Here is a 25,991-nt window from a genome sequence, read left to right on the forward strand (position 1 = left end):
CTCCCACCCCGCCCCGCCGGCTCCGTTATCCGCCTCCCGGTCCCGTTATCCCGCAGCCACGGCCCCGTTATCCGCCCTGGCGCTGGGCCGGGAGCCCTCGCGCGTCCCGGGGCCGCCGCCGGCCCCTCCCCCGCTCCCCCGCCGGAGTCCGGGGGCCGCGCGCTGGGCAGGGCCGAGCCGCCTCCGCGCCGCTTCCCAGGCCCGGACGGCCGCGGGAGGAGGTCCTGCTGTCAGTCAGCGGGGAAGGCCGGGCCGGGAGGCCGGAGGAGGCGGCGCCGAGGACGGCTCGGGCCCGGAGCGGGAGGCGGAGGCGGAGGCGGAGGGGGCGGAGGCGGGGGCGGCTCCGGGCCTTATAAGCGGCGGGGGCAGGGCGGGCGGGAGGCAAGTGTCAGGCCGATGTGCCGCCCGCGAGGGGCCGGGGCCGGGGTCGGGGCCGCCGGGGCCATGCGCACGAGCTGGGCAGGGGGGCCGGCGGGGCGCGCAGCGGAGCCGCCTCGGAGCCTGAGCCTCCCGGGCCGGGCCGGGGAGCGCGCGGGGCGGCCGGCCGGGGGGAGGGGAGCGATGCGGCGCCGGCGGGCGGCGGTGGCCGCGGGTTTCTGCGCCTCCTTCCTGCTGGGCTCCGTCCTCAACGTGCTCTTCGCCCCGGGCTCGGAGCCCCCGCGGCCCGGCCAGTCCCCCGGGCCCTCGCCAGCCCCCGGCCCGGGCCGTCGCGGGGGCCGCGGGGAACTGGCCCGGCAGATCCGAGCGCGCTACGAGGAGGTGCAGCGCTATTCCCGCGGGGGCCCCGCGCCCGGGGCGGGCCGGCCGGAGCGGCGGCGCTTGATGGACCTGGCTCGGGGCGGGCCGGGCCTGCAGCGTCCCCGGCCCCCGGGGGCCCGGCCTCCGCCCGACGGCTCCCCGAGCTGGCCCCCGGCTCCCGGCCCCGGCTCCCCCGGCCCGGGCCCGCGCCTGGGCTGCGCCGCGCTCCGCAACGTGTCCGGCGCCCAGTACGTGGGCTCGGGCTACACCAAGGCCGTGTACCGGGTCCGCCTGCCCGGCGGCGCCGCGGTGGCGCTCAAGGCGGTGGACTTCAGCGGCCACGACCTGGGCAGTTGCGTGCGGGAGTTCGGGGCGCGGAGGGGCTGCTATCGGCTGGCGGCCCACAAGCTGCTCAAGGAGATGGTGCTGCTGGAGCGGCTGCGGCACCCCAACGTGCTGCAGGTACGAGGGCGGGCGCGCGGGGGGACGGTGCCGGCTGGACGTGTCAGGCGCGGGCGCTCCGCTGGAAGAGAACCCTTGGTTTTGTAGAGGAAAGACACGGAGCCCCGATAGCTGTGCCCACGTTAAACCAGGGGCAGAACCTGGACCGTGGCCGCTTCCCAGTACACACCCCATGTCCCAGTCCTGGGTGGGGGGGTCCCCTTGCGGAGGGACTCCTGGGTTTCTCCGCTTCCACGGTCTGTTTCTTAAAGATAGAGGCCAGTGCAGAGGGCCCCAAGCTGGGGAGGAGGGTCCCAAACTTGAGGTGGAGGTCCGGGAGCTCTTAGGGCCCCGCTTCTGACTGGAGCTAGAGTGCTGAGCACCAGGAAAATGACCCCAAGCCAGGACACGGGACAGCAGTCATCCCTGACTCAGGATCCCAACGGCGGTCATGGGGTCCCCTTTCTTGATGGAATCTGAACCCCACTTCTCTCACGTTCCAAACAGTGGCTTTGATGATGGGGTGGGACAGCAATGGGGTTGGGTAGGGCTAGAAAGAGACCTTATATCCAGCTTGATTCTCGGAGACGATCCCCACCCTTTTCCCCATCCAGAAACCACTGGAGGGACTTGAGGGGATTGGGTAGTAGGCCAGAAAGTGCACAGCCCTTCCCCAAAGTGGCCCTGGGATTCTCCAGGCCTTAAAGTGGGACCTTGAACCATCGGAGAAGCCTCAAGGTCTTAGCTCTGTGCTCAGGGGACAGGCTGAGGGCCGGAAGGTCTGAGGGTCACATTATCTGAGCAAATGTGGCTAAGAGGCTGAAAGATGGAAAAGGCTAGATGCCCAGGTTTCTATTAAATGGGACTCTGTCTCTCCTGTTCACGGGGGGGGGGGGGGGGGGGGGGGGGGGGTGGGGGGGGGTGAGAAACCCCCTCCCCTTGTTCCCTCCAGGATAGAGTAAGAGAGTGGGCCTCTCACAGTCCCCGCACTGCCCTAACACAGCCACTTCCTCCTCTCCCCCAGGTCTCTGTCCTTGAGTCGGCCCTAGGATTAGACAAACTGTTCCCTTTGCACATGTCTGAGCAGCCTGAGAGGGGAATCCCTGACTGCTCTTGGCCCACTGAACTAGGGTGTGTACAAACTCCATAGTGGAGGAACCTCGCCCACACCTTCCACCTCCTAGCCGGTTCAAACTAACCTTTCTGCACCCGGCAGAACTGATCAGAAACCCAGGATTCCTTCCTCCTTTCCTCAGGAGTGAGATGGACCCCAGGCCTAGATGGGCATTGCAGAATAGGGTAGCCAGGCTCTCAGCTGTGTATAGTCCTGCGGCCTCCCAGTCTCCCCAGGCTTCCCCAGCCCTGATCGGACACTTGTGACCGAGTTCTGGGCTCTGAACTGGTTGCTGGAGGTCAGGCAGAGCCAACAATTGTGGGTGGTTGTGCCTGGTTGCATGGCTGACACTGTGTCTGGAGCCTAAGGGAGTGAGCGGCTGGTTACGTGGCCATTCTAACTGAGAGGATCTTGTTGTCTTTGCTTCTAAGGGGCTCCTGGAAAGCCCCTATTTTTTTGGAAACCCTGGGTGTCAGCCAGATTATGAGTCAGTGGAGGTCTTTAGTGACTTAGCAGGACATTAGTGTTAATTGCTCAAGACACAACACACACACACACACACACACACACACACACACACCTTTGGACAGGTTATAAGTTTTATGTGCTTTCCTGTCTTAGGGAACTTCTCACTTACCCTCGCAAACTTCCAGACAAGCATCCAACTGACAACCCCTCCCCTCCCCCGCCCCCCACCCCCCACCACACATGCATCACAGAATGGGTCTCCACTATAATGTCAGGTCTCCAGCCCAAAAACACCAAAGGAAAAAATTACAACTGAATAGTTTTCACCCATTCCCTTAGGAGACCAAGATTGGTTGTCTGGGGTTGGCTATGTGACTCTCATGGGGTCAAAACTGGGGTTAGTTGCCCTGGGGCACGTGTTAGAAGGTGAGTAAGGTCCCAGGTCCTTTCTGTTGATGCATGAAAAACTACTGAAGGAGGCAGGGGGCCGGTCCTGTGAGCTGAGGGACTGCTTTGGGAGTGGATCTCCCGCTTTATCCCCCAAGCCCCGGGCCAGTGTCCCTCTGGCTTCTTCAGCAATGCCACCTCTGCTTCCAGGGAGCCTGCATGGGGTCTTCTTGCTCAGGAGGCTTCAGTGAGGGTGTGCAGGGAACTGGAAATAATGTTGTTGTAATACCTCTTAATCATTTAAAATTTCAAAACCATTCGTTTGCTGAACTGGGGAGGAGCCAGAGAAGGTTTCCTAGATTTCCCGCTCCCCCAGACCTCCAGAAGCCCCCTCCCCGTCTCTGGCAGCCCCCAAGTTGGTGCAGTGTGTTCTTTTTTAAAAAACTTTTTTATTGATTGGTTGTTTTTTTTTATAGAGAGTGGGAGAGACAGACAGACAGCCATTGACTTGTTGTTCCACCCATTCACTGATTGATTCTTGTATGTGCCCAGACCAGGGATCGAACCCACAATACTGGTGCATCCAGACAAAGCTCCAACCAACTGAACCACCCAGCCAGGTCATTAAATGCGCTGTTAACGAGGTATTAATCAACACCCCTCAGGAAAAAATAAAAATTCTAATAGAAAATGCCCAGGATAGCCCTAACCAGTTTGGCTCAGTGGATAGAGCATCGGCCTGCGGACTGAAAGGTCCCAGGTTCAATTCTGGTCAGGGGCATGTACCTTGGTTGCGGGCACATCCCCATTAGGGACTGTGCAGGAAGCAGCTGATTGATGTTTCTCCCTCATCGATGTTTCTAACTCTCTATCCCTCTCCCTTCCTCTCTGTAAAAAATCAATAAAATATGTTTAAAAAAGAAAGAAAAGAAAATGCCCAGGATAGCATGTTCCACAGGGCACCTTCCAGTGCCTTGCTCTGGTCTCCAGGGACTGCTTGAGCGAGAATTCTCTGTCCACCTTCTGTGACCCCCCTCCCCAACCAAGCCCGATACACACACACACACACACACACACTCCCTCACGTGATAGATGCCTCTGTAGCCCAGGGTCAAAGGGCACAAGGGTCTTCCCTCCAACCCCCCTCCGTTGTCCGGGGAGGCCCCAGGCCTGCCTGAGCCCAGATTCTGGCCCTGCTAGAGTATACTTCTTCTCCCAAACGAACAAAAGATACGGCTGAAATGCTCAGCCTCACGCTTCCTGGGGGGGTTAATGGTGTCTTTTTATTTTTTCCTGAGGGGTGTTGATTAATACCTCGTTAACAGCGCATTTAATGACCTCCGGGTGTTTAATAACCTTCAGAAGTTTCCCACAAAGGCTCAGACTCTGGGCAAGAAAATGAGAACCAGGCCCCAGGGCTGCTCCCCTTACCTTCCCCCGCCCCACCAGGGTCTGGGGCCTCCCTGAGCTGATTGAGGAGGGGGTGGGGTGGAGAGAGAGGGAAGAAGAGGGTGCCTGGGACTGGCCCCAGATCCCCCAAGTTGCACGCAGCCCTAGTGATCTGATACTGAGCGGTGCCTTCCCTCATGCCAGCAGGACTGGGACAGCTGGCTCCGGGGTCAGGGAGCTGAAGGGCACCCCTGGGATGGAAGGGAGTCTGCGAGGGCCTGGAGTGGAGCTGGGAGGGGTGTGAATCATGGCATGAAGGGTGACGATATGCAGGGACATCTAGCTTGTGGACTCGGCTCCCCCTGCCACCCCTCCCCCTACTCCCCCCATCGTGCTGCTGTCTTCTCCCTACTCTGGCCCGGACAACTCGGCCTACCTACTCCACAGGGTACTGATTGTTCTGAGCACAGTCTGACCCCAGCTGATGTGCCGTGTGGTAGGAGAGGCCAGGAGAAGCAGAGTTCTCTGTGGATGCTGGTTTAGGTGTTAGTGACAAAGTCAGGCTGGGCTTCCCAGAAGCCCCTGACCAGCTGAGCTATACCAAGCTCCTCCCCAGATCATATGGAGTGGGCAGGCCTTTGTGATCATGCCCCCAAAGGACTGACCTTTCCCAGGAGCCATCTCTTACTACCACCCCCACTGATGTGTGTGGCTCCCGCCCACCAACATATGCAGAGAACACCCAAGGACGTGCCTCTTCGAGTCTTTGTTCTTAATGCTTGTTACTGATGCTGAAGGAGCTTGCTTCTCCTCCCACAAGACCTGAGCCGAAGGGGAAAAATGAAACTGCCAAAAAGTGGAAATAATGAGAAATAAACAGGGATTGGAGCAGGGAAAGAGATATAGTAACTATTTGCTGGCTTGTCGATTAGCAGACGGTATTCTTGGAAAGAATCAGGCTGTAGAATCAGTGTTATAAATGTGAATTCTAGCTCCTGAATTCATTAGCTGTGTGACTTCGTGTAAGTAACTTAAACTCTCTGAGTTGATTTCCTTACCTGTAAACTAGAGATAATAATAGTACCTACTATACTATTTGAGGTTATTGTAAGACTTGTGTTGTGCCTGTAAAACATTTAGCACAATGCCTGGCTCACAGTTAACACATGGTGGCCAGATCAGCCCATGTGCCTGAGAGGCGAGAGGTAAGGGGCTGATGTAGTCAGGAGGAACTGGCTACAGGGACAGAGGGCAGGCTTCCCAGGCAACGCTGCTATTCTCTTCTGGCTCCAGCGGAAGCAAAGGCCTAGGGAAGGCCAAGGAGGGGGGCTGGTAGCAGAGGAAGAGGGTATAACAGCCATCCCTTCTCTGTCCTCACTCCCACCCTGGGACCTAATGACCCACCCTGGGCCTCCCCCAGCTCTATGGCTACTGCTACCAGGACAGCGAGGACATCCCGGACACCCTGACCACCATCACGGAGCTGGGCGCCCCTGTGGAGATGATCCAGCTGCTACAGACGTCCTGGGAGGACCGATTCCGAGTGAGCAGGGAGGAAGGCCGGCCCTGGGCTCTTGGCTGGGATGGTTCTCCCTTAGAAGGCCAGCCCACCAGAGCAGCTTCCACCCTCCTCAGCACTGGGGCGGGGTGGGGGGGGGGGGGGGGGGCAAAGCAGACTCGGCCATCAGCCAAAGGGTTAAAGAAAGAAGCCAGACATAGAGGACCCAGACCTTTTTTGGGCTCCAGCTACACACACTCTTCCCCCACGTACGCTCTCAGCCTGGTTGCAGAAAGGTCAGTGTCCTCCTCCTCTTGCCACACACTGGGCTAAAACCACACGCAAGATGCAACTTCAGGGAGGAGATCCGTCATCCCCAGACATCCCTGCGGCCCACTTCCCACTTACTCCGTGTTCCTTTCAGGGCCAGGTCAGCCAGGGGTTAATAGAAAATCGCTGGCTTGCTCTATGAGGCCCCCGGCCTCAGCCCTTGGTGAGCACGAGGCTTTTAAAGTAAAGGTCAGCCCCGCCGAGCTAAGTCCGGAGTTCCAAAGGAAGGAGCCCCGGAGCCCCAGGACAAAAGCAGTGAGCAGCCTTGTGTCTGCCCCTCAGATCTGCCTGAGCCTGGGCCGCCTCCTTCACCACCTGGCCCACTCCCCGCTGGGCTCTGTCACTCTGCTGGACTTCCGCCCCCGACAGTTTGTGCTGGTGGATGGGGAGCTGAAGGTGACGGATCTGGATGATGCACGCGTAGAGGAGACACCGTGTGCCAGCAGCGCCAACTGTATACTCGAGTTTCCAGCCAGGAACTTCACCCTGCCCTGCTCAGCCCAGGGCTGGTGTGAGGGCATGAACGAGAAGCGCAACCTCTACAATGCCTACAGGTGACCTCCACCCCCTACTCACTCGGGAGGGCATGGCTCGGAGAGAGCCAACAGGAGGCCAGCCAGAGTGGGAGGCTCCGCCTCGACCAGTGGAGTAGCAGGAGGGGAAAGGCTTCCACCCAGTCAAGAAGGGAACATTCAGGCTCCTGAGGGTGACGCTAAAAATAGCCAGCTCCAAGGAGAATCTGGGTTGGGGGTGGCAGCTGGAGGCTTCTTAAAATAGTGTCCGACTCACAGCTTAGGGCCATGACACTGACACTGCCCCTCCTCCCACCCCCACCCCCCACCCCCTTCACCTCTGGAAGCTCCTCCCTTGGCCCCAGCCAGGGAGCTGCTTTGACACTGGTCAGTCAGGGTAATGTGGGGCTGAGGGGTGGGGAAGACTGACTCCAGACTTGTTTGCTAGGTCTGTTGTGACCTTAGCATGTGCCCAGACCCCAACCCTGAGTCTGAGTAGACTCCATGTACAGTCTGGGGAGGTGCCTCATTGGTAGGCCCGGGGAGGCAGGCTCCCTAGAGATAATCGGGATTCTATCCCAAGCTGGCGTAGAGGAAGGATGTGTCTCCAAAGGCTGGACCACTGAGGCCCTGGTTTCTCTCTGCTCCAGGTTTTTCTTCACATACCTCCTTCCCCACAGTGCCCCACCCTCACTACGGCCTCTGCTGGACAGTATTGTCAATGCCACAGGTGAGGTCTCCAGGGCCCATCTGCTTCCCGTCACCCTGCCCCTCCCCCAGCAGGTGTGGGGACAAGAATGACCCAGGGCAGCCCCCGGTCCAGAAACCATCATCTCCCAAAGTGGCATTCTGTGGCGAACCTCCTCCCCAGCCCACCAGTCCTCTGGGCCCAGGCTCCAGAGGGAGAGAGGGAAAGGCAGCTGCCTGCCTACCTGGGGAGAAGCAGGAACCCACGCCCCCTCTCATAGCCACCCTGCGCCCTGCAGGAGAACTGACGTGGGGGGTGGACGAGACGCTGGCCCAGCTGGAGAAGGTGCTGCACCTGTACCGGAGCGGGCAGTATCTGCAGAACTCCACCGCAGACAGCAGAGCTGGTGAGTAGCCCCGGCAGGGATCCAGGGGCTGGGGAGGTGGGAAACAGGCAGGAGGGGGGCCCGTCTCCCTAATTGGACTAAGTAGCTCCTGCCCCCTCTAAGGCTTACTTGGTGTGATATACAGGCTGCTGGCTATGTAGCCTTCACTTGGAGGTCTCATCTCTGGCTGAACTAGAACTATAACTTGACCTTAAACCAGGGGCAGTTGGCACTGACACCCCTTCTCTGGGTGGCTCCAAACTGCACTGTGTACTGTCTGTGTGACTGTGGGCAAGTTACACTTGAGCTCCACTTTCCTCATCTACGAATTGGGTTCAGTATTACCCGCCTCACAAAATTCTTACGGGCGTAAATACCAGGTGAAGTGTGTGAAAGCAATTAACCCAGTTCCTATTCCACAGCTGGAAGACGGCATATGTTTGCTTCTCTTTCCTTCCTCTACACTTCTGGGGCTAGGAGGGCGGCTGGAGGGGGGGCGGGGGGTGGGGGGAGCCACACTGAAACCAGTCAAGAAGCCCCGGAGCAGGGGGAGGATTTAGTCACTGCTTAGGGCAGCGGTCCCTGGTCCCTCCGCTGAGGCCCTGGGGTTTAGTGTGGTTGGCAGGGGAGCGAGGGGTGGGCAGCCTTCGTATTCAAGGAGCTCCGGCCAGTCTTAGGGGTTGGGGAGCCCTCGTTAGCCCTGTAAATAAAGTTTAACGAGGTGAACAATGGCTGGCTCTGTCCCTGAGGACGCCGTTTATGGGGCTGTAAATCACAGCCGCCTGGACTTTGGTCTGGTCCCTGGTAGAAGGAGGCAGGAGGGCGGGGTGACCAGAGGCCCAGGGCTTCTGCATTATCAGTCCGGAGCTGGGCTCCCCAGGCAGTGGGAGAGATGGTGACCCAGAGGTCTGCCGCAGAGCCAAGCCTGCTTCCCGACTGAGCAGATTTCAGAAGCTCTTTCTGTGTAATGGGGAGATCTCAGATTCTTCCTCCAGCCTCCTCCCCAAACACTCCAGTTGTGGATTCCCACATGGTAATTTTTGTGTTTTACATTCATTTGCATGCCTCTCAACTTCAAAAATCCCTGACTGCCCCGCCCCCCCCAGTACCTGAGGGGCTTGCCTGACCTCTCTCCCCAAGACCAGGAGGAAGGCCACCCTAGGCCTTGTGCATCAGAATCTGCACTTTAACCAGATTCCCTGAAATTGATATGCACAGGGACGTTTGAGAAGCCCACTCCCAATCAATGTCCAAAAGGTTCTGACTTCAGCAACCAGCCTGGACAGCCAGTGACTCTGGGTGGGCATTTATCTCACACATGTGCCCGTCACCGTGTGCTACCTGAGCCAGCTGCCTGTTCTTGGATTTAGGGGACGTGTGTCTCCCCAAAACTAAATCTGAGCCTTACCTTTACAGAGGAGTCAGCCCCGTTTCAGAGTGCTGGCTACATTCATCTCCATGCTAGGGGGACTGGACTGGATTTCAGCCTTCTCCTAGGAAGTGAATCTTCCTGTCCTTTTCAGAAAGCGACCAAGCCCTCACCCGGGGGCACACAAAGTTCTCATTTGCGCTCCATCCCCAACCCACAGAGTACCAGCGCCTGCCAGACAGCACCATCCCCCAGGAGGACTACCGCTGCTGGCCATCCTACCACCATGGAAGCTGCCTCCTCTCCGTGTTCAACCTGGCTGAGGCTGTGGACGTCTGTGAGAGCCATGCCCAGTGCCGGGCCTTTGTGGTCACCAACCAGACCACCTGGACAGGTGAGCCAGTGGGAAAGGACATTATGAGGGATGTGACTGGACTTCCCAGAAGAAGTTGATAGGTAATGTTTCCCCATCAGCAGCCAGAGATGATGAGAAGACAAGAAGGCTGAGATGATAAGAGACAAGTATATGTGTCCTCAAGGCCAGTCATATTAGGGAGAGTGGCCCTGCCTCCAGGGAGAGAAACATCCAGACCAATTTACCTCTCACCTCTGCCCCAAGGTCGGCAGCTGGTCTTTTTCAAGACGGGATGGAGCCACGTAGTCCCTGATCTCAACAAGACCACATATGTGAAGGCCTCTGGCTGACCTGTCTGAGGGCTCAGCTGACCATCCCCGCCCGCTGGGCTTGCCTGCGAAGGGAGTGACTTGCACTGGCAGCATTGCATGTCACCCGGAACCGCTACAGACAAGGCTGACATCCCAGACAGACGAAGGTGACCAGGACAATGTGCAATAATGCCAAATGTTAAAATGTGAGTTTACCAGTCTAGGTATGGGACTGCTGGCTCCAGGGCTAGAAACCCTGGGGGGGCTGGCGGCCTCTGCAACCCTCTGGGCTGCCAGCAAGGCTCAGGCTGGTCTCCCCTTGGGGGCTCTGCCCCTCACTGGGACAATTCCGTGGGCAGCCCCATCACTGTGTTCGTAGTGTGAGAATGTAGCCAAAGCCCCGGCTGCTGCTGCTGCTGCTGTTGCTACAGGTGCCATGGCCTAGCGGGCGCTGCGTGGGGACAATCGGTCACAGAGTGTTCTCTCCACTGAGCTCCAGACAGGAGACTTGACGGGATGCTCCAGGAAGTCAGTGATCCTGTACTGGGGAGGCCACCTCTGGCCACCCGACTGGGGTTTCTCCTGGGCCAGCCCAGGGGCAGGGGCAGAGGAGCACACATGAGCCAAGACGTGGGGTCGAGGAGCAGGTTGCGGTTTGAGCCAGGACCTGGAGTGGGGGTGGGGCCAGGGCCTTTCTGCCTCATTTGCTTTCAGTGAAAGCCGAAAAACAGCCAAAAACAGCCTCTCCCTCCTCCTGGAGTTTGTATATCCAGAAGCTTTTGTACTTCTTGTTCATTAAAGTGTTTATTTTTGTAAAAAATAAAATCAGTCAATTAATAAAAGGACATTTCACACGGTAAGGCCTCTCCCCACGTCGCAGTTTCTCGGGCTGACTCACTAGTCCCCAGTGATGTGTTCGGTGTGTTTGCGGGGAGGGTAACGTGTCATGAGGGATGACCTCTGAGGGAGTGAAATTCTTATGGCAGACCCTGAAGTGGGAAAAATGTGTTTTCAGGCCCTGCTCTTATGGTGCCCACCTCCCTACCTGGCCATCCACATCCGTATCCGGACAAAGGACATGAGAGACTCCTTCCCCTAAGGAGGTTCACATTTTAACACACACCAGCTTCTCATATGCAGAGCCCGCCCCAAAGGAGTGATGTCCAAATGGTGGGATGTCAACCATCTCAGGGAACCCCAAGCAGCCTCCGGTCAGGTCAGCCTTGCCTGTGTACAGACTTGGGCCTGGCCATCACTGCTACTGCCTTCCACAAGGTAATGGACACTTTTCAGAGAGAGTTTTTCTCTGAGCAAGAAATATATGGAAAGTAAAGAGAAAGGAAGGCCTAGGAAAAGACCAGCCCCATCTTTTGGGTTTTAGGAGGGACAGTGTAGCAGGAGGAAGTCCAAGTGTATGGAAGCCCAGAGCAAAAAGATGACTAAGGGTTCAAGATCACACTGCGGCCAAAGAGAGCCCCAACATGGATGCAAGTCTTCTAACCTGAAATTCTACCTCTTCTGCTTCTAGAACATTCTTTTTTTTTTTTTTTTTAAATATATTTTATTGATTTTTTACAGAGAGGAAGGGAGAGAGATAGAGAGTTAGAAACATCGATGAGAAAGAAACATCGATCAGCTGCCTCCTGCACATCTCCCACTGGGGATGTGCCCGCAACCCAGGTACATGCCCTTGACCGGAATCGAACCTGGGACCTTTCAGTCCCCAAGCCGACGCTCTATCCACTGAGCCAAACCGGCTTCGGCTGCTTCTAGAACATTCTTAAAGTGCACAAACCTTTGAGAGTTTTAGAAAGAATAACCAAACTTTCATAACTTAATTTCTTCTCAACAGATGTAGTTGGTGTAATTTCTCAAATGCAAAATGCCCTTGTAGCCCTGGCTGGTTTTGCTCAGTGGATAGAGCATTGGACTGCGGACTGGAAGGTCCTGGGTTCGATCCTGGTCAAGGGCACATGCTCGGGTTGTGGAATCAATCCCCAGTAGGGGGCGTGCAGGAGGCAGCCAATCAATGATTCTCTCTCATCATTGATGTTTCTCTCTCTCCCTCTCCCCCCTTCTCTGAAATAAATTTTTTTTAAAATGTCCTTGTAGTTCTAAGTGATGGAGGAGCCGCTGTTAGCTCTGGAGTCCTCATCATGGATGTCACTTGGACCCTCAAGTTGAACCTCACCACCACTACGCCTGACCCACACCACCCACATCTTGCCTCTGGCTACTTGGGCTTGGTGATTGTGGTTGGGGGAGGGAAGTCAGAGCCTCCACAGACCCTCACACCATGACTCAGCCAAGTCAGATCCCAGCCATGCTCACCACCCTCAGTCGCCACCTCTCCAAGGAGGCCTTGGCTTTCCTCAGCCCCCAGACCTCTTTCCTCAGCTGAATTCATGCACAACACGTGTAGCCTGCCCCGGGCCCTCTGTTTTTCTCCAACTGCCAAGCAGTCAGTGGGGCTCTGAGAGCAGGAGGAAACATGGCACCACACTGGGCCTCAGGCGATGCCACGGGGAAGGGGTAGGAAGGGCTGTGGGGTCTGAGCATGCTAAGGGAAACGAGAACTGGTTACAGTCAGCAGAGAGGGTCACAGGGCTCAGGGACTGTGGGACCCGGTGAGAAAAGAGAAAGCTGAAGATGAACCCAGCACTGCCTTCTGAGATTCTAGAAGTTTCCAGACAACAGGTTCACTGGCCGTCTCTGGCCTCCATGAGGAATGGTTATCATTCTGATTTGACATTCCTGAAGACTGAAGCCCAGGTCACAGCTGAGCATTAAAATCCAGCCCTAACTTCCAACCCTGTCCCTGAGGGGGGATTGTGGCAGGAGGAACCTAAGTTAGAGTTAGGGAGCCCCTGATTACTCAGAGTGTGTGACAAACTAAAATGGAGGGCCCTGGCCTGTTTGCTTGAGCAGTGGTTAGAGCGTTGGCCTGCAGACCAAAGGGTCACCAGTTCAATTCCTGTTCAGATTCCTCAGCCCCGGTAGAGGTAGGGGTTCCTGCGGGAAGGGGAAGCAGCCAGTGCGTGAACGTTTCTCTCTCTCTCTCTCTCCCACTCCACCCTCCCTCCCACTCTCTCTGGAAATCAATGGGAAAAAATATCCTCAGGTGAGTATTGAAAAAAATAAAAATGGAGGTGCAAAGCACAAAACACCTTTTTAGAAAGATGCACCCACAGGAGGCTGAGGGGATGGTGCATAGCTCCTTCCTCCAGGAGAGAGTCTTGCCTCAGAACCTAGGGCAGAATTGGCCGGGGTCAGTCCTGCAAAGTGGAGAGAAGGACATTTGCAGCTGGGAATGAAGGGGATAGTGAGTGAAAGCCTGAGGCTAAATCATTACCTGCCCCCGCCCCCCAAGATGGCCATTTACATGAAACCACCTGTCCAATTCCTGGGTACCTTGTCCCCTTCCTGGGGGAGCCAGAACCATCCCCCTGTCCCCGAAGTCCAGGTCCTTTCCACTCCACTGCACAGCCATACCCAGGTATAGTGCGCAGAAGTAACATATTCACCCAACTGAAGCCTCAGGTGATGGTGCCCGGGGAGGAAAGCCGGAGGTGGGTCCTTTCCAGGGCTGCACACGAGTGGCCACGTTGCTACTGGTCCCCCAGGAGACTCTGGAGGAATTCTGGCCAGTCCTGCTTTTTGCTTACTGTGTGATCTGGGCTGTAGCAAATCCCCGAGCCTCCATGTCCTCGTCTGCAAATTTGAGATTAATAGTATCTGTTTCACAGGAGTGTTCCAGTAATTGAATGAAATCATGATGCAAAGGTCTTAGCCAGTGTCCACAAACAGTGAGTGCTTAGGAAATACTGGCTGGCACTGTCCTTGTAATTGTTACGAGTGAGCTGAGCCCTTAACACCCATCCACCGCCTGGCCTGGAAGAGGACCCAGGTTGGCTGAGGAGAACCGAAGCACAGCCAGACCGACCCCAGACCCCACCTCTCGCCAGCCCAGCAGGGAACACTGCCACCGCCTGGAGGAGGTGGAGTCCAGCTCTCCGGGTCAGTGCCCTGGGAGTGGAGTGCGAGGCAGACAGAAGGGGGAAGAGGATTAACATGAAAGCAGAAAATGGGATTAGGAGGCCTCAGGATAATATGCTCACTCACCCCCCAGCCATGACAACGGCTTCTTGCTTTCACTTTATGGCTTCTGAGTCCAGAGCAGAGCATGTAAGGCTGGGTGTCCGCCCCCTCCCGCTCCTAGGGGCAGAGCCAGGAAGAGGCGTGGTAGACTCAGAGCATGAGACTACTCAGGCTGCTAGGAAGAGGGGCGGGGATGCCACACTTTCGCATTTAATCCTCATGGCAGCAGGGTGAGAGGGGTGAGAGCCCAGAGAGGTGAGGAGCCAGGATTCAAGCAGAGGCGATTGCCTCTGAAAGCCTGTGTTCCTTCCCCTCTATCCAATGTCTCACGCAGGAGCACAGTGTCCCTCTGGGCCCAGAAGACCAATGTCCCACTCAAGCTGCCCCTTCCCTTGGGAAGGATTCGGACTCACAGCCTGCCTTTGACAGGAAGCCCAAAGGGCAATTAAAGGAGACCGGCCTGCCTCTCCAGCATCATCCTATAAGGGTGAGGGTGTCCTGAGAGCCTGACCTTTTTTAAAAAAATATGTTTTCATCATCCTGCTTTTGTTTTTGTTTTTTAGAGAGAGAGGAAGGGAAAGAGAGAGAGATAGAAGCATTGATCAGTTGCCTCCTGCAGGTCCCATACTGAGGAATGAGCCCACAAGCTGGGCATATGTCCTAACCTAGAATTAAACCGGTGACCTCTTGGTGCATGGGTCAGTGCTCAACCACTGAGCCACACTGGCCAGCAAGCCTGACCTTTATTAAAGGATCCCTTTGAGGTCTGTCGTGCAGGACTTTTTTATTTCCCCTGTTCACCTCTCTGCGACTCCAGGCTGCCCCCTTGGGTGGAAAAAGCACTTCATCCGCCCAACTATGAAGAGCTCCACAGGAGATGGGGGTTGGGGGAGGAGGGAGAGGGCGGTGAGAGTACATGTCTTCTGGCTCCCTCCTTGTGAGATCACCCCGCCTGGCTGTGTCCTTTGGCATTTGACTCCTTCTGAGTTTTGGGCAAACCTACCTTGAAGCCCGAGGGAGCTGGATGTGAGGTCTGTAATTGTCAGGCCACCAAGACAGAGAGCAGGGGAAGAAGAGGAGAGACCCAGCACACCACCCCACTTCTCATTTGAGCTTGAGGGGAAGGCAAGAGAAGAATTTCCATTTTTGTGCCCAGTTTCATTCTTAGCTGTTCAGCTGCTTGTTCTGTTTGAATGAAGGACCACATTGGGTCCAAACTTTCAGAGAGTCCTCTACAGCAGCGGTTGCCAACTGGTGGTCTGAGGACCACTGGTGGTCCATGAGGTCCGAAAGTTTGGCGACCGCTGCTCTACAGCAGACATTCTCATTCGGGGCATGGTCATCCCCAAGGAGACAAAACTTGGTTCTTGGGAGATAAAACGTTTTGGCAATCACAATGGTTTCTGGCCCTCCCAAGGGCCGCAGTACATAAACAGGTGTTCAGTGTGTCCGTGCTATTAAAATCACATGAAGGTGGCAGCAATTGGGAAGAAAAAAAAAATCCACAATAGTACTTGGCAAGGCACGGGGCAACAGTGAAAAATAGAAGCACTGGATTATAGTGACTCATAACTCTTTCTTGGGCTGTCACTGAGAGCTTTGAACCTGTCACCCTCAAAAGTGCGGGTTCTACAATAATTTTCTGAACTAGTCCCCTAAGATATGCATGTTTCGAAGCACTCTCTGAGCCGTTCATAATAAAAACAAAATGCAATTGGAATTATTTTTCACTTAGTGCTTTACTCCATTACCCTAGCCCAGTGGTCGACAAACCACGGCTCTTTGGCCCCGTGGCATGGGCCACGAAATTTCAATCGCACTGTACGTGCACACCCGCACGTGGTATTTTGTGGAAGAGCCACACTCAAAGGGCCAATTTGCCGACCACTGCCCTAGCCCATGGTGAACATCTCCCTGCAGCTTACAGCCTTCACTTGTTACTTTCCTACACAGAAGAGTTCGTGGTCATTGGCCAGCCCGGGGAATCCAATGTGTACTCACTCTTCTCTCAACTGATCAAGCCACAAAATATTTGAGTGCTAGTCACTGTCATGAATACCGAAATATCAGACGTGCCCTGCCTTTCAGGAGCTCACAATGTCACTGGAGATGTCACAACGTGGACAAATTCAACAAGGCAACATATGAGCTGTGACTACAGGGCAATGAGGCCCATTTCCACATGTGGCTTGTGAAAGCAAAGGGCTTGTTGGTCACATCTCACATCACTAAGGGCCAGTTAAACTGGTCCCCTAAGAGCCTCAGTTCCCCACCAGGCACCCCCCGGTTAACTCTTTTCCATCCAGAGAGGGGCTGATTTATCCTTACTCTGTGTTTCTTATCTGTAAGCCAGTTCCCTATTGTCCCTAAACATTCCCTCCATTTCCATGGTGACTCCACAGGCTTTGGTGTGGAGCCCGTCAGAAACTTCTTGAAAGTGTAAATAGAGTGTGTCTACTGTTTCCCCCCTTATCCATACTCTTATTTGGCCCTTCAAAGAGCTCTAGTAGATTAGGGAGGCACGATTTCTCCTTTCCAAAGACAGGCTGCCTTTCCACCAGAGGTGGCGTTTGCTCAAGTGCTCGGTAATCCTGCACTTAGAGGTTCTGCTGACTTGCCTGGCGTGGAAACAAAACCTGTGGGCCATGTCCCAGAAGCCCCCGGCGCCCTTCCGTTCTTCAGCACAGAGGTCAGTCTCAAGAAAAAGCTCTCATTTGGTCCTGTCCTTCCATAACATCAATCTTCCCATTTATTTAAGGAAAGACATGCAGGCAAAATAAAAATGAAATGCACAGTATGCTTTGCTTTCCATTGCCTGGAGATTTAAGGCACTGTTATTCATCTGAACTCATACGGAATATAATAGTGAGGTTATCTGTATCACATTTCATTTTATGACATATCACCTTGTTTACACTGCTCTTTAGATTGTTTATGGAATATAGATTACCTTTAAATGCTGCGGTCTTGTTTAGCCATTTTTTTTCTCCCTCCTGTCAATAAAAAATTTTAAAGGCAGCCATTGTTCTAAGAAATGACTGTTGTACTTAGGGCACAAAGATGCTTTAATCGGGAAAGACAGCTTGTCTTGTATCTTGGCCTCCCATATCTTTCTGAACCGGGCTTTGATGCTGTGTGGAGGTTTCTGACTCCATCGTTGAACTATGCAGCATTTTGCAGTTATTAAGAGCAAATGAGTTTCTTCTTTAAACATAGGCCTCTGCTTAGCACATTTAGTACTATTTGACTTGGGTCTCAAGATAGTGCTATTCCTGGAATGGACTTCACATGCTGAAAAAAAATTACTTTTAATTACCCACAATCCTATCACATATGCTAAAATGACCTTTTCTTTCCTATAGCCTCTCCAACAGTTTGCTGAGGTGAAGAGATTTATACAGGGCACTTTTGGGTTAGGAATTTACAGTTTAACTCTTTAATGCACAAGTCTGTTTATAAACCATTTGTGCTACTTCTGGAAATATATTCTGAGCAAGTAATTCAAAATATGGAAAGATTCAAATGCACACAGATGTTCTTTGAAACAGTATTTAGGGTAACAAAAAGTGAGGATTATATATCCATATGATAAAATATATAAATTAGAATGTTAAGTGAAAAAAGCAGGGTGCAAACCCTTGTATGCAACTATGTAAAAATGTATGTGAGAAAAAGACTGCAAGGGATACACAGGACTAATTTGGCAAGGATGCCAAACTAATTAGTGTTTTTTTTTTAATTTTCTAAACTTTTCTTGTATGTTGTAATGTTGCCTGATTTTAATTTTTAAAATTATTTTATTTATTTATTTATTTTTAATCCTCACCTGAGGGTATGTTTTTATTGATTTTAGAGACAGAAGAAGGGAGAGGGAGAGAAAAACATCAATCAGTTTCTTCCCTTACGTACCCTGACTGGGGATCAAACCTGCAACCTGAGCATGTGCCCCAACCAGAATCGAACCCGCGACCTTTCAGTGCATGGACTATGTCTAACCCACTGAACCACACCAGTCAGGGCTAAAATGATTTTAATTTGATCATTTTTCAATAGATTAAAGGAGCTCAATCATTTTACCTAAAATGGAACTAAAATCTCTCTCCCATTTTTAATATAACCTTTATTTAAATTGGACTTTTGGAAAGTCAGTCCCCTTCACCCCCTGATCCATAAAAAGTGTCTGATGGCTTAATACAGGAGTTGAAATCACAAATGACTCTAGGAGCCAGCAGGGGAGGCGGCCGCGCTGCCTGCTGCCATCTGGAGAACTTAGGCCTGAGTGCATAGGTATTTCAAGGGAATCAAGAGTTTTTTTGTGATTCTCCTAATTTATGCATTTTTTTGCCACTAATTCAAATTCAAAAATAAAATAAAGACATTTGTGAGCCAAACAGAAAATGTCTCAAGCTGGATTCAGCCAGCTGCGGCCAGTTTGCGACTTCTAGCCTAAAACCCATTTCTGACATTACAGCCAATGAGCGCTCAGGCAACCCAGCCTTCCCTGTGTTCTCGCATTGGCTCCTCCTCAGCGAGCCTGGCACCACTTCCGGCTGTTTGATAGGGTGATGAGGATATTAGCCCTCAGAATTATGAAGGCTTGTAAATCTGTCCCTAGTTGGATGCATTGCTCTTGCCAGAACGTGAAAGCTGGCGACATTTTTAATATTAATTTGTTTCTTCATCTGTCGCTTACATTTAATGTGTCTGTGAGGAACAGATTTGATGCTATTTAAATATGTTCAGTTTCATCTTTGAGCCTCTTCATAGTTGTCAGATGGTGCCAGCTGGGCCCAAGCTCTGTTTCTAGCTCGTTGTCAACTGGACACGAGCCGTCAACTGGAGACGAGCCATCAATGTGTTCATCATGTTTGTTTCAATGCCACTGGCCTGGCACCACTTACCGCCTTGCAGGGCTGACCTCACGCTGTGGCCACTTCTTCTGCTCCCTCTCTACTCTCTCTCCGTCTCCCTCTCCCTCTCCCTCTCATCCCCGGAAGCTCCTTGGGTACCACATCCAACCACTGAGGGATCCTACCTGCTTCCACACTGGCAACCTCCTCCTCTGGAAATGAACCTCTTCCCCGCAGTGACCCCACTGGCTTTGCCACACAGATGTTCCCACTGCTCTCAGGCCCTTGGATATTTGACCCTGAACTTGCTGCAAGATGTAGCTGACACGCCAGGACTGACCATCATTCCCTTTCCCTATTATCCCACGGATGGGCCGGCTCCACAAGTTCAGTGTGACGGCCCTGCTGCCCCGGGACCATGGCAAACTGCACCCCCAGGATAGGAGCTTGTGCATTGATCAATTAACCACCCATCAATAAACAAGTGAATTGAGGCTCCCTGAGTAGCAAGCTTTAGCTTCTACAGAGTGAACCGCCCCTTCTTTTCCTATCCAGGACCTACTGTGGGTACAAACGCCTCCTATTAGTTCTTGGTTTGTCTGGGGCAGTGCAGATGCTGCCAGATGTCTACTTTTAACGTGAGGAGAGTTATACTGCTTTTGTGGTTGGGAATAAAGGGGGAGGGGGGCTCAGGGCTACAGGCAGAGCTGGCAAGCCCCTCCACATCCCAGTCACTGGGGGCTCCTTCCCTCTCCCCTCCAGATGTGGATCGCCTCCCCACCCCCACTCCCCCACCCACGCCCCATTTTGCTAAGTCAGCAGATCCAGACTATTCCAAGCATGGAGGGCCCTGCAGGCTGCAGAGCCCAGGCAGCAGCACACATGGCCCGCCATGTGGGGTGCACGTGTGTAACCGAGGTCAAGCCTGGGCTCCACTAGCCCTCGTGGCACTCTCAGAGTGGGACTCCCCAGCCCTTCTCACCCTGACTCCCCTTTGAAACAGCTCCCTCCTTGACAAGACCAAAAGGCAGAATTCCCTTTTGAGCGATTTGGACTATATGAGCACGACACTTGGGGCAGTTAGGGCCATGGTTGGACCCCAAAGACTAACCTTGGAACCCCACAAATCTGATTCATTTTGCAACTACAACCCTGTTACCTGATCCCATCCCAGTTGGTGGTGTCCAGTAGGATTTGCAGGGTCTTGTGGTCCTAAGGGGAGATGAGGCTAATGGCAAAGGCCAGCACAAATACAGGTGCTTCCCAGCAGGTTCTAAATTCTTCCAAAGACATGGCAGGCAGTTACCTACAGTTCATGCCCTTGGAAGGGAAGTTCCCACCATTATCTCTGCTGCTAGACAACGAGGGTTAGTCTCCTCCTTTGTCTGTCCATCAACATGTCAGGTCCATCCTCCTTCTCCCTTCCGTCTTCTAATAACCTAGAGCAGGGGTCCTCAAACTACGGCCCGCGGGCCACATGCAAATACAAATATTGTATTTGTTCCCGTTTTGTTTTTTTACTTCAAAATAAGATATATGCAGTGTGCATAGGAATTTGTTCATAGTTTTTTTTAAAACTATAGTCCGGCCCTCCAACGGTCTGAGGGACAGTGAACTGGCCCCCTGTTTAAAAAGTTTGAGGACCCATGACCTAGAGCCTAAAAATATCTCCTCCTTTTCTTTTTTTCTCGCTGATGCTCAGAGAGCAGAACCAAAATCCGGAAGCTCATAACTAGCCTGTACTCCCAAACAGAAACGGACCTGGGAGGAGAGAGGAGTGAGCAGCAGCTCCCAGCCCAGAGACGCTAGAGGAGCCACACAGAAGAGAGGCCCGGGGTCGAGCCACACATTTTTATTGAGGACTTACTATGTGCCATCGTACAAGTAGGAGTGTGACTGAGTGGGCTGCCACCTACATGCTGGATTCCTCTTAGAATTCCTAGGAACCATACTTCTCCCATTTTTGAGCATTTGTCCCAAACTCGGCAATGATTGGCAGGAGAGGGGAGGCTGCCTTGTTAGCTTTCCCAAGAGCTTGTTTTTCCAAGAATAAATGGGAGGTAGAATCACAAAGTGATGTTTTAATGGGAAACTATGAGCTTATTCAATTCCTACCTATATCCTGCCCCCCGCCCCCGATGCCCATCCTGCACCCCTCCACAGTATATAATTACTCAAGTGGTAATAGAAGTGCTCCTAGTCCAGTGCTCATCCTTCCTTCTCCTCTCCCCAAATCTACTCTGGGGAAAACTAAAGCCATAGTGAGGCCCCTCTATCTTTGTCTTCAAAGACTCCTGCACCCCCATGGCATGCTTTCTTTTCCTGCTTGTCCTCATGAGGCCTCTGACCCTTCTGAAGGGATAGATATATCAACTAACAATTGTTTAACAACACTGCTATCAGGTGACTGCCCCTAAAAACTTTAAGGAGCCCAAGGGAGAAGGCAAAAGGGAAGAAGGGCTTGAGGGGACCGGGGACTGTGTGACTCTGGTGGCCCACTCCTGAAGGCGACAGGAGTGATGCTATTCTATCATTCTTTTTTTAAAAATATATTTTATTGATTTTTTACAGAGAGAAAGGGAAAGGGATAGAGAGTTGGACACATCGACGAGAGAAAAACATCAATCAGCTGCCTCCTGCACACCTCCTTCTGGGGATGTGCCCGCAACCAAGGTGCATGCCCTTGACTGGAATCAAACCCGGGACCTTTCCATCTGCAGGCCAATTCTCTATCCACTGAGCAAAACCGGTTAGGGCTATTCTATTATTCTTGAAGAGTAGCAGGAAGTATCCAAAGGCTTGACTGAGACTGTAGCTTTAACCTCAACCCTACAGCTGTGGGTCAGTTGACCTCAGAGCAGGGAGGCATAGTTGGAGAATGTTGCTGGGGTCTTTGGAAAGAGGTCAGGGGTCACCAAGGAGGCACTTTGGTCTAGTGGTTATGAACTGAGCTCCGAAGTCAAGCACCTGATTCTGAATCCTAGCTCCATAAATTATGCCTTGTGGAACCTTATGCAGATTTATTTATATCATTTAGCCTTGGGTTCGTAAGCTATGAAAAGGGGATATAACAGTATTTACCTTGTAGGGTAATTGTGAGGTACACATGGAGAAATGTTGGTAAACCATGGAGCCTGTCACATGATAAATCATCAATAAACATTAAGGATTATTATCATTATTGTCTTATTATTGGGTTCCTGGCCCTTTCCAAGAGGTCCTGAGGGAACATGACCATCTTTCTGGGGGTCAATGTGTCAGAGTCCCATCCAGGCTGTCCCAGCTCAGTATTCAGCCAGATATGGCTCAGTATGTGCATCGGATGAGGCGGGCTGGGGGGCCTGGGACTGAACAGGACCACCCATCGGGATGGAGAAGGTGCTGGCAGGACAGCCTCAGCTGCAGCTGCTAGGCAGCCATCTAGGGTGACAGGCAGAATGCAGTGTGCAAGGGTGTGGAAACAGACAACAGGTGGCAGCTCAGCAACAATCGGCAGCACAGTGAGCAGGGGAGTAGCAGACCTTCTAGCATTTGGTGACAGGGTATCCCCACCAGCAGGTGGGCCCCTGCAATGGGCAATTCCAGAGTGGTGTTCTCAATACAAGCAGGCAGGCAGCATCAGGAAGGTCTGCCGGCAGATCTCAGCATCCAGCAAAGGCTGGATCTGGTGGAGAGAGACCACGGAGAGCAAAACAGGGCCCCAGGCCTAGAAGGAGACATGTTATCAAGACAAGGCTGCAGGCCCAGGACCTAGGGAGAAGTGGCATTGCCAGAACACATCCTCCAACCGCAGGAGGGGCTGACGGTAGGGCAGATCCTGACGTGGTCCAGCTTGACCGCCCCCTGGGCCCAGGCCAGGCTAATTGCCAGGGCAATTGGGACAGGCCTGAGACTGTGCTGTCCCCATGATGAGGGTGCAGGAAAGGGAAGCAGGAGGTCATCGTGGGACTCCTCTCCTCTCCTCTTCTCTTCTCTTCTCTTCTCTTCTCTTTTCTCTTCTCTTCTCTTCTCTTCTCTTCTCTTCTCTTCTCTTCTCTTCTCTTCTCTTCTCTTCTCTTCTCTCTCTCTCTCTCTCTCTCTCTCTCTCTCTCTCACACACACACACACACATTCTCTCCAGCAACTACTCCACTTTTCCTGATTCTTGCCCTTTGGCATATTTTCCCCCCTAGATCCTACTTATTGGTAAGGAAGAACCAAAATAGGTAGGCTCAATTTTTTTTAATGAAAAGCCCAGTCTCTCAGGCTTGTAATAGTCTCCCTGATGGTCATTTGGCAAGTGACATGTCACTAGGCTTCTGCTCTGTGCCTCATTGGAAGAAGCATTCTGTAGGGATATACACAGCTGGAGGGAGCTGGACCCCAATTAAGACTAAGGTCCCCATAGCTCCCACATGTTTTTTTCTTAGGCTCAGCTAGCCCCCCAGGGAGCAGCATCCTCCCTAATCCTCTGCCTCTGATGCCCTATTAACGTGCACCATCAGAAGGTTATTGTTTCACATTCATCACAGCAGGAAGATATTCCTAAAGGAACCCAGACACTGTTTGTAAAGAAGTGGTGCCCACCCTCAGGGGTTTTCTGGTTTTGTGCCCTAGTTAGGGCTGGGCTGGATCCAGGCACTAGGGGGCCCTTGGAGCCATTTGGAAGAAGGCATGCCCTGCGCTTCTGGGAGTGGTGAGGTATCTGGCTGGGGACTAGGAGGGAGGCATTGACCAGGGCACCAGAGCACTCAGCATGCTCTTTAGAGGAGATCAGAGAGCCCTCTCCTTACTCCCTCTACCTTCTCCCCCAAACCCAGACCATATTTGGTCCAGCTTCAGAACTCTTCCAGTGGCCCACCCAAGATCTTCAGCCTGAGCTGGGCCTTAGACACATGTACCTCTGCATCCCTTTCCCCCCATACCCATCCCAAGAACAGTCCTGATATGGGATCCCCCTCCCTGCAAGACCTTAGGTACAAGGGCCCTGGGAATAAGGGTAAGAGTGCAGGTAGGGTGAGGAGAGGAAAGGAACATTGCTATGATCTCTGGAGGCTTTTCTGGCTTCCAGAAGGAAGGTTTGCCCAGCATGGGTTGTGAGTCTGAATGTGAGACCGAGACAACATGCAAAAAGAGACTCTTCCCCGCCCCACCTTGGCCTTCCTTTGCAATCGCAGCCTAACTTCTGCTCAGACATTGTCATTTACTAGCTTCAGTGTTTGCCATAAGTCTTGTGTCCTCAGCTGGTCTGCCAGTTCTCCAGGGGCAGGAGGTTCATCTGCATAGCACAGAGTAAAGCACGAGCCCCAAACCTCTCCACCCTGCACAAATCCTTCACAAGGGGCCCTCTGCAGGACCAGTTACAGAATTTGCAAAGCCCAGTGCAAAATGAAACTATGGGATACTTGTTAAAAAGTATTAAACATTTCAAGATGAAGACAACAGAGCATTCAAGCAAGCACAGGCCCCTTCTAAGCGCGGGGCCCGGCAGGACTGCACCGTTCGCACACCCATGGAGCCCCCTGATCCTGGGTGGTGTGAGTGGTAGCTTATCTCCAAAGATACCACCATTCATTTCTTACCTCTCTGTGCCCACAAGCCACTCCCACATCACGAGGTGGAATGTAATTCCCTTCCACTGAGCCTGGACTTGACCAATGAAACACAATGGAGATGACATTCTATACCTCCAAGACTAGGTCATAAGAAGCCTCGCAGGTTCTGCCTGGGCCTTGTGAATGCTTACTCTTGGGACACGCCCTCTCAGACGAAGCCACCATGCTGTGAGAAACCCAAACCACCTGGAGAAACCACCAGTAAGTCAATGGCCCAGCCGAGCCCCAAGGGGGCAGCCTGTCATGTGAGTGAGCCACCTTCATCATCAGCCCCATTAAGCCTTCATGTGATTGCAGCCCCGTGACATCTTACTGCAACCATATTAAAAGCCCCAAGCAAGAACCACCTAGGCAACCACAGAACTATAAAAAATAACCATAAATTGTTGTTTTAAACCACTAAGTTTTGTAGTGGTTTGTCATGCAACAATAGATACCTGGAACATGCTCCAAGGAGCGACAATGTGAATGGCCTGGGTTGTATGTCATGACAGTACTGGCTGAGCACGCCGTAGGAGCTCAAGATAGGCTGACTGCCATTCCTGACCACCGATGTGCTGGCACCAGACATGCAGACCTCCTGAACCAGGACGTGCCCTCCAACTGACGGGTGCCTTTTGTGATAAAATATTTGCCATCTGGTTTCAACCTGACATCTCCCTGGCTGACGAGGATACGGATACTGCTGTCTCCAGAGATTCATGACCACTTCCTCCCACCCCATTCCTACACTTTCTATCTCAGGAAATGAAAAGCAATTTTTCCCTGGGGCCTGTTTACCCATAGCAACATAGCAGGGTTTCCAAAACCAATCTCACAGCCAGTTCCAATATCTGTCTTCACTCTAATAATAATACAGATGCTGCACCTGCCTCCAGATTCCGTCTTCTGCTCTGTGTTTGTTCATTTGTTTCTCCGGGATCTTTAAACATCTGATTAAATGTCATGCTTCAAATGAAAAGTTCTGAAGAAGAAAGATTATCAGACTTTGTAACTTTCATCAGCCCTCCTCTCTGCTCGGCGGCTTTTGGCAACCCCTGTTTTCTCTCTCCTCACCCCCTGCCTCCCAGAAGTCCTCTGTGCCCTATGAGTTCCTCTCCCAGAGAACCCTGGCGTGGGCAGCAGCAAGAGAAGGCTCTCACATCACCGTGCAGCCTGAGGCTGACCAAAGGTGCGGGGGACAGAGTTCCCTCTATGTCAGCTGGACAAAGAAGGCTCTGAGATTGCAGGCTAACATGACACTTCCTCCCTCTGATGCTCCTGACCACATGGCCCCACTCCTTATAACACCAACTCCCCCCAAATTCACCCCTCCCCGAAGTGGACAGACAGTGCAGGCAAAACCAAGTGACCAGAGACCCAAGACCCTGAGGCTGGGATGTATAACCACTGGGGGTCTTGAGCCCGAGTCTCCCACCAACTGTCCTTACGGCCCTTTAGGAAAATGAAAGCACACAGTGGGAC

The 25,991-nt window shown here is 53.0% G+C and overlaps 1 protein-coding gene across 1 annotated transcript; it reads left to right on the forward strand.

Moving 5' to 3' along the window:
• The first annotated feature begins 395 nt into the window (after positions 1–395).
• On the forward strand, positions 396–10,845 carry PKDCC (protein kinase domain containing, cytoplasmic). Its single transcript, XM_070429098.1, has 7 exons — positions 396–1,200; positions 5,958–6,080; positions 6,648–6,919; positions 7,528–7,607; positions 7,864–7,971; positions 9,540–9,713; positions 9,939–10,845. Exons 1-7 carry the CDS (start codon positions 397–399, stop codon positions 10,022–10,024), a joined length of 1,647 nt encoding a protein of 548 aa, XP_070285199.1. The 5' UTR covers position 396; the 3' UTR covers positions 10,025–10,845.
• Positions 10,846–25,991: the final 15,146 nt, after the last annotated feature.

This window comes from Myotis yumanensis, unplaced genomic scaffold (genome assembly GCF_028538775.1).
Source record: "Myotis yumanensis isolate MYYU_CA2020_CCGP unplaced genomic scaffold, mMyoYum1.0.hap1 SCAF_11, whole genome shotgun sequence".
Classification (NCBI taxonomy): domain Eukaryota; kingdom Metazoa; phylum Chordata; class Mammalia; order Chiroptera; family Vespertilionidae; genus Myotis; species Myotis yumanensis.